A 12,209-nucleotide genomic window follows, 5' to 3' on the forward strand; every position below is an offset into this window, starting at 1 on the left:
AGTACTTAGAATTACCATTGCTTTACCTGGAGGTTAGATGAGTCCTGGACAGTAAAAGACATTTGGTTGAAGTGAATGCTGTTGGTTTTGACAACTGCCAGAGCCAACGAAGGGGAGGCAAAATCAGCAGACTTGGCTGAAAAGTTCAATTTTAAGCCAATATAATCCACAAGTTTTATTATTCTGAAAACAAAAGAGACAGTTAGTATTACCAAGAGCATACACCCAAATTCTCAGGCAGGCTGTGGAGCAGTAAGCCAAGCACAGTGTAAAGTCTAGCTCACTTTCTGTGGCTTTGACATGGAAAACTACAGTTTTCCATGGAGTTATATTATAGTAGAACTAGTAACACTGGTTCTCCCCTTCAATGTAACTACATTAAAGGACAAGAGACTTTTTGGATTATGATTACAAAAAATTATCTTCAGCAACTGTTATTTTACCAAGCCTGTGAATACAACACACCTTTAATCTATCATCAGAATGGCCTACCTGTTAGAAACTTGGCGTGGTAATGGTTGAGAAACGGTCAGGATTTTGCTGACTTCACTAACCATCCTTTCTACATCTTTTGGCTCTACTTTCCCAGCTGCTAAATCCTTTTCTATTTTGGACATGATTTGCTCAGCTGTGGTGATACTGATGCTGGTATACATGGAAGCTGTATATGCGGTAGCCGATAATGTCTTTCCTGTGACAAAAGAAAATTTGTGCATTTATTTAGATAGTGTTCAAAAAATAAAATAATCCTTAAGAATTAAAAAAATATGCATTCTATAACAAGAGTTCTCTTGATCAACAAGCCTTACTACAAGTGTAAGGTCTCTCTACATGTTACATTAAACAGGACCCCTTCTTCTCCCTATCCAGCTACTTTGCATAAAGCAATACTTTAAATCTTACAGAAACATAAACAAAGGTTTCAAATAGCCTACATTCATTCCACTTTTTACTGATTATAACAGTCTTCATTTTAGACCCTCAGTCATGTTAAATAATCTATTACTTTGGATTTTCAGTCACTGAATGCCTGGAAACAGAACAGGCATATGCAATATGACAAGCAGCCAGTGAAGATGCATATAATCTTTGTAGGAAGTACGCAGCTGCTAAGAATATTTCTAAGCAATTACATATTTCAATAAAGCTCTAACACTGATGCATAATATTTTAAATATTAGTTTAGTAAAAAATTATACCTACCTGCTTCAGTGACTACTAATTTTTCTGCCAAATGTACCTGCTAGGAGCTTAGCACACTACCTCCATACTACAAATAACAAGTAGAGTGGGGTATCATTCATAATGGCCAAAGGCATGAGAATGTGTTTTGAAAAGAGTATACATCTTGTGAGAGTTATCTCTTCACAGTAACGAGAAGGTGAGGTCTTAGTTCACATACAGCAAGATTCTCTCATTCAATAAGTTTAAAAGTGAATTCTGTATATGCAGTTCAAATAACAAGAAGAATCGTTTCACTTGTCATATTTACCTGTGCTTCCATTAGGCAGGCTACCATGGCCATCATCAGTAGAATGAGAATGAGAAGAAGCTGAGACAGAATGTTTGACAGGACTAACAGCAGGGATCAAAGATGTTGTGAAAGGAGTAAAGGGAAGAATAGGTGCTGTAGTGAGACTTTTATTAATGGCAATAAATTTTGTAGAATTCGTAGTAGGAGGAATTTGTGTGATAGATCTGGTGGTAGTCTCAGAGGGAGGAACTGCTACTGGAGGTGTAGAGGGAAGCTCAGAAGAGGAAACTGTTGTAGGTTTAGTGAAACCTACAGCAGGAGAAACGGTTCTGATTGGTTTTCTAGGATACATAGCATCAGATTTAATTGAGAGAGCAACGTTAGTACCAGATTTTGATGCAAGTGTGGACGAAAAAGTTTGCATGGCAGGTTGAGTAAAAGACTCAGAAGAGGAAAGTGTAGTGGTAACACTGGTAGAAGGTAGAGAAGTTGCAGTGGTAGATGTGGTAGAAGATTCAGACAGAGGACTTGTAGTGGGAGATATGGAGAGAGTTCCAGAAGCAGAAATTTCTGTGAATGGTGCGATCAGTGGTCTAATTAGGGGGTCTTGTTTGGTAGAAAGCGTAGTGGGGGAAAGAAAAGTATTAGAGGTGAGGGAAGGAAAAGCAGTTCTTTTAGGAGGAAAAGGAGCAAGAGAGAAAGGAGCCCATATAGAATGAGATGGCACTTGTATAGTACTGTAAAAAAATAAAGCACAGAAAAGCATATTAAATTTAGCTTTATTTATATTTCATTATTCTAAGTTATTTTCTTTAAAATGTATAGAAAAATATATGAACGGTATGGACATACTGCAATTAGTAATGTATATTTTAAAATCCATCATATCAGATGTCTCATGCTCTATATACATGAATATATACAATTATATACATACTACATACAACTAACTATACATGAAAATGCCCGTGAGGTAGCTCTTGTGAAGCATCCTTCCTAGCTACTATGCTCCAACATGGAAATTCACTATTAATACACTACAAAATTCAGGAAATAGGCAAGTCAAGTTTTTTTCTATTCATACTCACTACTTTTGTAACTCTTCAGCAGTCAGTGAACAATACTTCAGTGATGAACAGCAGCACCGATCTGAGATGATAAAGAAGCATTAACCTAATCTGTCCTGAAGCTTAAAAAATTGCTAATACAATTATGTATAGTATTCAGAGAGCACGTTTGACAGTTTTAAAACAATAGCGCAKTTTGCATAATTGCTTTTGAGTTTCGTCTGAAAAGCCATCTGCAAAACAGATTTTGACCTCTGAAATACTGCAATACCACCGCATTTTTGCTCAATGCCTGACAAGTACAGATTTATTCTTATGGTATACAAATTGGAATGCAATTCTACATTATTTGCAACAGAAACAAACAGTACAAGCCACCACTCCCTACCATATCTATATCACTGTGAAAACCTGGCAATTTTTAAACTTGTCAATTCAGGTCACCATTTCAGTGATGCATATATTTAGCAAACAATATTACAGCTAATCCTTTTAGTATCTGCTTTATTAATATAGTCTGCAATTTTATACCATAGGATTTTAATACACATTCCCCCTCTCCCTGCCACATCCAAAATGTTGCATTTTCACATCATATATGAGGTTATCAAAATTAGGTTTTATTTTTAAAAAAGTAAGACTCTTTTTTTTAGCTACTTGGAGGTTACCTGTAGAACTACGAAATTTAATCAAAGCATTAACTGTGATGAGACTGTATTTAAAATGTAACTTACCAATTTGACTTATTTCAGTTTTGTCTGTTAAACTGCTTATATTCTCTTTCTTAGCCGGCTTTATTATGAAATTGCAATGTATGCTATAATGAGAAGAAAAAGCTTTAGACTCAAGAAATATATCTGTCTTGTATTTACAATACACAGACACAAAATCAAAYGCTAAATCGGTGAGCATAAATTTTTCCTAGGCTTTTTCAATATTGGGGTTATTTTTAATGCCCGTAAAACACTATGACAGGCTACAAAGTAAAAGAGTATACATTAGAGAATACATTAGTTTGTGGCATCTTATTTTCTCCATAGACACTGGTGATTCTTAGATGGGATCCTTCCTAACTAATGTTAGCCATTTACTCATGTAGACGTATAACTACACTTTTTATAATTAGGGTTGGATGATAAGAAAYCCTCCCTAAACTAGCCAAACATACAGCCAAAATTCTTCACATTAAGCAAACTCAGACAGGTGTATAAAAAGCAACACAAACAAGATGATGTGAAACTTCTTTCTAGCTAACAAGAATGAAGAGTACCCTAACACCCGCTAGCTTATGACACAGTGGTGTGAACTGAATTTCTATCCACTACTGTTTGAGGGGTTTGGACTTTTTTTCATCTTGAACTGGGAAAAYAAACTCCAAAATTCAAATATATGGGGGAATGAAGTTCCAGATTTTGTTGTTTCCAAGCTGATCAGTTTAAAGGACTAGCAATTTAGTGGTGAATAGCAATTAAACTGACAGGTGTTGTCTATATTTTAGTCAACAGCTGTTAGGATTTCCAGGATCACCTGCTGTAGAGMAGCCTTGTCATTCTCGTAACTGATGGCTTCCAGACTTTGAACTAGTTACCTCCTCAGGCTTCCCCTGTCCTGAGGATGGCTGGTTTTCAAACCTCAAGAACAGCAACCCAAGATGTTTGAAGCAATTCACTAATACAGACTGTCTTGGATTCGCAGGGTCTGGAAGTTTGGTGGTCCCAAATCTCAAGGCAGCCTTTCAGGTTATTGGCCAATTTGTTATATGAGTCAGTTAATATAAAGACATGGAAGAAATCTGGCAGGCAAGCCTGTGTTGCACGAGAAGATTAATGAAAAAAAATATAATTTTGTAAAAAAAAAAAAAAAAAAAAAAAAAAAAAAAAAAAAAAAAAACACTAATCCTGGAGGACTAAGGGACTAAGGGTATCAGAATTTCTTTCTTTGTCAGCCTGCATATATTTCTCAAGCCTGTTTCTCAAACTTAACTTCCTAGATAGCTTGACTTTTTTACTGCTACATAGCCTTTCATGCTTGAAATAATCAGAATACAATATATGAGCTTTTAATTATATGAACGTTTTAAAAGTTAACAACAAACCTCTGGTTTTCTGTTCTGCATTCCATAACAGAGGACTGTAATGACAAGTGAAAATAGAATAAAATTATGCTGATACTTAGATAATGACATTATCAGACATAAGCTGAGAAAAGCTTTCCAAATAGTAACAACAATTAGTAATCTTACCTCACTTATTTCTTGCAAGGTTTTGTTGAACTCTGAAATTCTTTAAAATAAAAGGTTACCATTATGGAGAATTTCTACTTATGTTTAAAAGGAAAAGAATAAGCAATTACCAAGAAGCAAGCATTTCTCCAATTGATCAGTAAGTAGTTAACAGTGATTTTTAAAATCATGCCAGTTTAAATATTGTAAAGCCACATTTAAAAAGGATTAAACAGTAAAAAATAGTCTTTTCATCTTTCTTAGTCACTTCACAAAATAAGTTTCAAACCCTGTCWTCCCATATAAATATATTTTAACATCAACCCATTTCTTTAAAACTTATTTAGAAGAGCAAAAGATAAATTTCAATATTGTCTTTTGGCAAGCAAGCATTTGGAATAGAATTCTAAACTCACAGTCGCAACTACAGAAAGAGAATGAACAGGATATATATGGATTTCTTCTAAGAACAGGCTCTGTTGGCCAATTATAGTTTCAATCTGCAGGGGAGTTTTGAGAATAGCAGTTTATATACAGCCACTTAAACCTCTCCGAAGGGTAGTACAAGCATTAGGAATATTAGGAAGAGAAAGGTAAGTACAACCACAACTGGAAACACCCCCTTGTAGGGAAAAGCTTTAGTGCATCTAGAAAGAGGAAAGGGMACATCTTAAAAAGCTCATGACAGGAGATGCTATACTAAAATAAAAATACAGACAGGGCTCCATGAATATGTATAAAAAACATGACTATAGAGGTTTTCATATTAGTTTCTTAGAAGACTGACCAAATCTCTGAAATGACAACCATTCGCTCATGACAAGCAGCAGCCAGACTGGCATTTTCAACTGTTCACAGCTCATGTCCTCAGATGTCTTTTTTTTCAGGCCTCCAGTATATATATAGCTTAAATGCTACCTTACTAAGGTCTTTCTGATATGGGGACAGACCGCTGCAACTTTGAACCCCAAGGAAACTAAAGGACCTAAATGAAATCAACAGGTATAATGTTTTTTTTTTAAAAAAAAGAAAACAAAATCCACTAATACATAAAACAAAAATGAGACTATTTGATGATGAACCAGTATGAATTTCATTTTAAAGAAAACAATTTCACAATTCTTGAAATTTTTAATTTACACAGTACAAGGATAACACAAAGTGGAGATTCTAACCACATAGAAGGCCTTAGTTAATCTTTTTCAAATATCTCAAAGGTTTCAATTCTTATCCAAAAATACTCACTTCACTTCTTGCAAGGTAGATGCTGCAACTGGAATTAATTTTGCAACGTGATTGCTGGTAGTTATGTTATTAATCTGTTAGAAACAAAGATTCCACCGATAAATCAAAACAGTAATTCTTAGCATCAAAAGAACCTTATGTTCACATCACACAATTTACAAGTCTGAGATTCCAAAGGTAAGAAGTACACTTTCTCACAAATACACTTCAGAAAACTATTGTCACAACTTATGGAAGGAATYTGCTTATTTGGGGCATACCAAGTAACAGTTTCTGATCTATTATCATCAAGCAGATGGCAACTTTACCATATCTTATGTCAGGAAAAGATGCAAGTAAGAAGATGCAAAAGTTTGCAGCAAAGAGACCTTAAACCAGATACTGAACAAACTTCCCAACTGTAATGATAGTGCAGCATGGGGACAAACTACAGAGAACATATAACATAGAATCTTAGGAGTTAGATATCAACAATTAAGGTGAAAACCAGAGTAGCAGTGATTTAAACATATGCGATGTAGCCTCAGCACAGTGAGGCATATTAAGGTCCACCTAAAGGTCCCCTTAGGCTAGCATTCTTACGTTCCTTCTGGTTGCCACCAGTAACTGCTATTTTTACACTTGATGCAAGCAGTAAGCATCTTCCTGAAAACATCTGACATAAATTATATTGACATTTCTGGAGAAATATTGTGCTAAAAAGTAAAACAGTTTCAAGAAACAGAAAACCTTCTTCTGTAATAGCTATGGGCATAACGTTAACACAGTAGAGACATCCCAGTTGACATTATCACCATGGAAACACAATACATGTGTGGAGGCAGTTCTTATCCTGGGAATAGTGTGGCCCAACCCAACCTAAACTTTTTGAATGCAAGCTAAAATCTTCCTCTGTTCTTCTGCCTTAATTGTGGCATGCAGTGGAGTCACAAACAATAGATACACAGAAAAACTTGTTACAGCATGCGAAGTTTCCCCAGCATTTTCTTTTTACCAATGCTTGAAAATGTTAACAGCGCTCAGWGTGCACCTGTGCAGTAGTTGTCACTGAGGATCCTACATTAGAAAACTGAAAAAAATGCACATTAATTTGTAAAAGACCTTGTACCTTTTTGGCTATCCTCAGGCYTGCAGAGATGGCATGTGAAATCCCAGACTGAATGCCAAAAGGCATGTGTAGAAGAAAGGCAAAAGGTCCTTTACAAGTTAATGTCAAGTTTTCAGTTTTCCAACCTGTAACAATTAAATATTCTCATCCTGTATTATCTAGATGCCAAATGACCTATACTGTCCTTGCTTTGCATGATATTATTCTCTTAAACCTCTTTTGTGTTACATGAACACACACACACACACATTCATACTACATACATCTACTACAAAAGTGACAACTGATTAACTATTAGCTAAAAAGTATTAGGGTCACTGCTGATTAGAACAATGCCCTATTTATGACAGTCTTAACATGAATTATTTCCAGGATGCAATTCAACCTAACTTGTGGTCAAACTGTAGGTGTCTCATACTCTTTAAGTGTCTACATTTCTCTCCAAAGGATGATCCTGTATGCCTAAATTTAGATTCCTAATTAGGTGTTTCAGACTCCTCTCTCCAGAATTTCCAGGGCTTCTTCCCTGTTTTCAGTGTTATATAGAAAATATAGACAATTAGTGTAGGAAGTCTACTTAACTGGACCTTTAAAATTTAGCCACAAGACAGCTGTTTCGGACAGAGAAAGCAGATCCATGCACTATAAATATTAACTTGTATTACAAATAAAATAAAACCATAATAAAAATCATGTTAGGATATTAGTATTTTAAGCGGAGACAATTTATTTCAGCCTTCCTTACAACAAAGTTTTAAAAGAGAGAACACTTACTATTTCTACACTTAGTGACGTGTTACTTTCTTCGCTTGCCTTAAGTTTTGCCTTGCCCACATAGAACACTAAAAACAAAAGTAAAAAAGTTAAAGAAAAATAAAACTTGTGTTTAATCACATGGTGTGAAATAAATTTGAGAATTCAAGATTTCATTCTCTTCTGTTACAAGAGAAAGGAAATAAGAACACTGAAATCAGCTTTTCTGACCATTCACTATTTTGCAATCATTCTTCATCTCTTCACTTATTCTTTTCCACAAATGGCTACTCCAACAGTTCTATTTTTTCAGTTTTGCTAGCTATCTCTAAATTCCATCTGATTTTTTTCCAAAATAGAAAAGCTGCACTGTGCATGTTATTAATACAACTCCAACTTCTGTAATGAGAATGAAATATTGGCTAAAGGCAAAGATCCTCTGAATATTCAGTCTCTTTGCAGATTAAAGCACTTTCAGGATACCATAATTCACAGTATCATTCAACAGCCCTTTAGAGCCACTTTGGTGGACATAAAGGAACTTTTATGACATTTCTCTTATTGCAGCCACACATTCAGTGTGAGCTTTAGAGAAGGACCTATGCAGGAATGCATACATGATGTCACCCAAAACACTTGGCACAGTTTACTGTGTCAACCATTACGGAAACTTTATACTAGGAAGCAAATATTTATTCTGTCTCTTTCTAATCTATAAAACATAGATTACCAGTATACAGCTACCTGGCAGAAATTACTTCATTTTCTGAAGTACTTCTCACAGGAGCCCTTTATCAAAGTATTTTGAAAGTTAGCAACATAAAGCAACAAAATCTTTATCTACGTTTTTGTTAACATACATATAGGAAACATCATTGCTCTTTCCATTTCCCTCTGTTTTTCTGTCCTGCCATGTCATGCTCCTAAAATGCATGAAGGTTTTTACAACAGTTCTTCCAAACACTAGTTCAACTTCTACTCTTGACACAGGATTAGGCTTAATATGGCAGAGACTAATAGCATACTAGTTTCTTTTTTCTCAGGCTAGTAATTCTTATCTGTAATTGTGTATCATCTGATAAAAAATACTGATCAAGAACAGAGCTGACTGAACCTTACTTCTAATATAAAACATGTTTAATTTAATTTTTAGAAGTTATATACAATCTCTCTGAATTAGCAAGAAAACTTACTACAGAGCTAGATCTGATATAGCAAACGCAAGTTGCTACATTACTCAGAAAACAGTTGGACATAATTTTTACAAAAAGGAAAGAAAAACACTAACCTGAAAAATTACAGACAGTTGATATATTGCATAAAATGGTTTCTCCTGGTACAGTTTCTGCAAAAAAAAAAAAAAAAAAAAGAAAGAAAAAACTAGTGAGTAAAAATACTGAATATAAAAAGTCAGCCCTGATAAACATAAACATTTACAATCATTTCAGGGTTTAAAATTTAAAGGTCTTTACCTTTTAGAAATATTTCACATATTATTTAGGCTTCACTTCTCTAGGGCACTTACCATGACATTATCTAAGAGCTAGTATTCAGACCGATAGACACCATTTTTGTTTAATTTTCTGTAACAGTTTCCACAGAAGACCTACATGCAAGTAGTATCTGCATTTAAAAATAATCCCACAATTCGGTGGAAAGCAAAGCAGCAATTAAACACATTGTAATACAGTTGTATCTAAGACGATATTTAACATACTTAAGTTGTTAATTTATAGATGGGACTGTACTCTTACAGTGGTGCACAYTGCCTTTCCAGTAACTGTGCGTTATGGGGCACACACTTTTTCAAAGTCTGTATCAGCAACTAACTTGAATGAATAAAAGTAAGACAGTCAACTCCAGGAGTCTCATGGCAACTGTCCAGGCACAAGAAAGACAGGATAAAAAGGTATTTTTGTCTAGATTATCAAAACTAAGTTGACATTGTTAAAATAATCAAGTCAATAAACTCTTCGTAAATAATCAAGATAACACAGAAATCAGTGTATTACAAACAGGCTCTTTAAATACTGCAGTATTCAATCCTGATGTGATTTATCATCTGTTTCTGAGGATCCTATTACAGCTACTTATGATAATATGAAAACTAAAAACTACTCTGCCTGATAAAACTGAAACCATGGTGATAGGAAATGGATTCTCTCATCTAGCATACAATGCTTTAGTTATAACAAAATCTTTTGCTACTGCCATATTTTTAACCCTACCTATACCGCAAAGAAAAATACTGATCTCARATTTAGGATACTGTAAACAAATAGCTCAACTGCATAAAACCAAAGTGAAGGACACGAGAGATATTCGTCTCTGACAAAACTCCAGTATCTTCTCATAAAAACAGATGTGGCAGCATACAGTTCCTAACAACCCTTGAGCAAATTCCTCAGTTATAATGAGGACTAAGAAAATAGTGCAAAATAAGCACATATTTTGGTATGATAATTTAGATTGTCCTCCATTATCAGAGAAACAAGTCCTGTCCTCTCAGCTGTGATCATTAGCTAGTACCAAATGGGATGGGAAATTTTTCTTTTCATACTTTTTCTGTGGTACAAACATTTGCCTGTTATGGACTGATGTACTTCATGTTTTATCATCATCATTGACAAGAATTTTGAGCTGCTGGCAATATTTAAAACATTAGAAAAAACAATTTTTGGAGAGCAATTTTGATTCAAATGAACGTGTCTTCCCTTTCATGTTGGTAGCTGTCAGTGAAATTGTATCAATGCTATTATTTTAAGAAAATCCTTGAAGAAATAAAAGGTTTTTCAATAACTTAATTTTTGAAATTTCTAGCTAGATGAAGAACAATATTTATAAAATCCCAATGTACAAAATAGGTCTCAAAAGTAAAGAATAAGGTCAACTTTGTATTTAGAAACTTGCATGTGTGCCACCTAGTGTTGTGTGTCACCTAGTCTTGCCCAGGACCTCTGCATGCCACCACAATGTACATAATAAATAAGTAGTGTGGAGGACCAAAAGTCATTAATGATTTCAACCTCCAAAGATCACCAGGCGACATATCCACAATGTTCTTGCAGGTCACATTTCATATAGTCATATTATACTAGCCAGTAAGGCTCCAAGCCATCCACCTCTTATGCTAATTCTAGATAAATATGTTCTAGTCAGACTACTGGGCTCCTACATGAGTAATAAAATATTAAACTCAGCCTAGTCCTGTAGACTGGATCTGCCTAGAGAACCTTAGATTTGGATTCAGTCTACTTCAATCTATTTAAAAGCATGAGAATTTTTTTAAGTAACAGTTCCTGGGACTACATTTCTTAGATCTTTGTGCCCCCTGACAATCTGCTGCTCTGACTCACAAAATACTCCAACCCTTCTATATCTGATATGTAGGTAAGCACTGCAGAACTAGACTTTCTACCAGACTGGAGACCAATGCAAAGTAAGGCAGATTGCTAACACGAAAAACAACAGTAACAAGAAAAAAATCCTATTAATAATATTTGAGTGTAGACCTCTTGAACTCACAAACACACTTAAATTTTGAAAAAGATCAAAGATTATCAGTAGTGATATATAAATCCTACCTGATGTTATAGTGGAATAATAATCAGTGATATGAAGAGTGTCTGTAAAAAAAGGTTTTAAATTAAGTATTCACATTTTAATTTAAAAAGCCTATGAAGTACCTGTCACAAAAAAAGTTTCTTTATTTGCAGTTTAGACTGTCTTTCTGGGAGAACTGTAAACACATGACCATTTATTTTATAAGTGATTAAGTTACTTTCTGCACATGAAAGGGAAAAGTAACATTTTGGGCAGGTTCATCTAATCAGATCTTTACATCTGAGCCAGTTTCTCTAGGCCCCCTATTATTCACTGGAAAAAGAAGTGCTTTTATGGTGCGATTCCTTTGACCTATTTTAGATGGGTACTTTAGGATAAGATGAATCCCATTCTAAAAATGTCCCTTTCTCTCTCCATCAACTATGAAGGACAGCAGGATGCCTAGCTTAGACAAAGACATAGAAGCATCTGTAGTTATACACCATGAATATACTCCAAGTGCAAACATCAGGAAAAAAGATGTAGCACTTCTCCTGACTGAGTCTGTACTGAGACTATTGGGCCAACATACCAAAAGCACATATATTACGAAAGTGTTTTTAAGTAATGGGGTGAAAATTTTAGTTCTGTAAAATACTTTAAATAGTATCAGAAAGTTTAGAAAGCATTCTAACTACAGATATACCCTAAAACCAAAAAACAAACAAGAAAACACCCAAGCCAACAAATAAAATAAATGCTAAATATAAATGCTAAAAATAAATGTCCAGTTTGGAC

At 34.7% G+C, this 12,209-nt stretch overlaps 1 protein-coding gene across 5 annotated transcripts in view; it reads right to left on the bottom strand.

The window, feature by feature from the left end:
* ADGRG2 (adhesion G protein-coupled receptor G2) overlaps positions 1 to 12,209 on the bottom strand; it is a 65,362-nt gene that overhangs the window by 16,032 nt on the left and 37,121 nt on the right. For 4 of the 5 annotated variants that reach the window (XM_085323103.1, XM_085323104.1, XM_085323101.1 and 1 more), the window contains 11 exons: positions 11,453 to 11,494; positions 9,157 to 9,213; positions 7,890 to 7,957; positions 6,008 to 6,081; positions 4,784 to 4,823; positions 4,637 to 4,671; positions 3,276 to 3,358; positions 2,563 to 2,623; positions 1,493 to 2,211; positions 493 to 691; positions 27 to 183 (listed from right to left, as the gene is read on the bottom strand). In XM_085323103.1, coding sequence (XP_085179229.1) covers positions 27 to 183; positions 493 to 691; positions 1,493 to 2,211; positions 2,563 to 2,623; positions 3,276 to 3,358; positions 4,637 to 4,671; positions 4,784 to 4,823; positions 6,008 to 6,081; positions 7,890 to 7,957; positions 9,157 to 9,213; positions 11,453 to 11,494 — 1,535 coding nt within the window. The remainder of the gene's footprint in view (positions 1 to 26; positions 184 to 492; positions 692 to 1,492; positions 2,212 to 2,562; positions 2,624 to 3,275; positions 3,359 to 4,636; positions 4,672 to 4,783; positions 4,824 to 6,007; positions 6,082 to 7,889; positions 7,958 to 9,156; positions 9,214 to 11,452; positions 11,495 to 12,209) is intronic. The other variant, XM_085323102.1, reaches the window with a different exon arrangement.

Source organism: Rhea americana, unplaced genomic scaffold, assembly GCF_003343005.1.
Source record: "Rhea americana isolate MKP2758 unplaced genomic scaffold, rheAme1 scaffold_82, whole genome shotgun sequence".
Classification (NCBI taxonomy): domain Eukaryota; kingdom Metazoa; phylum Chordata; class Aves; order Rheiformes; family Rheidae; genus Rhea; species Rhea americana.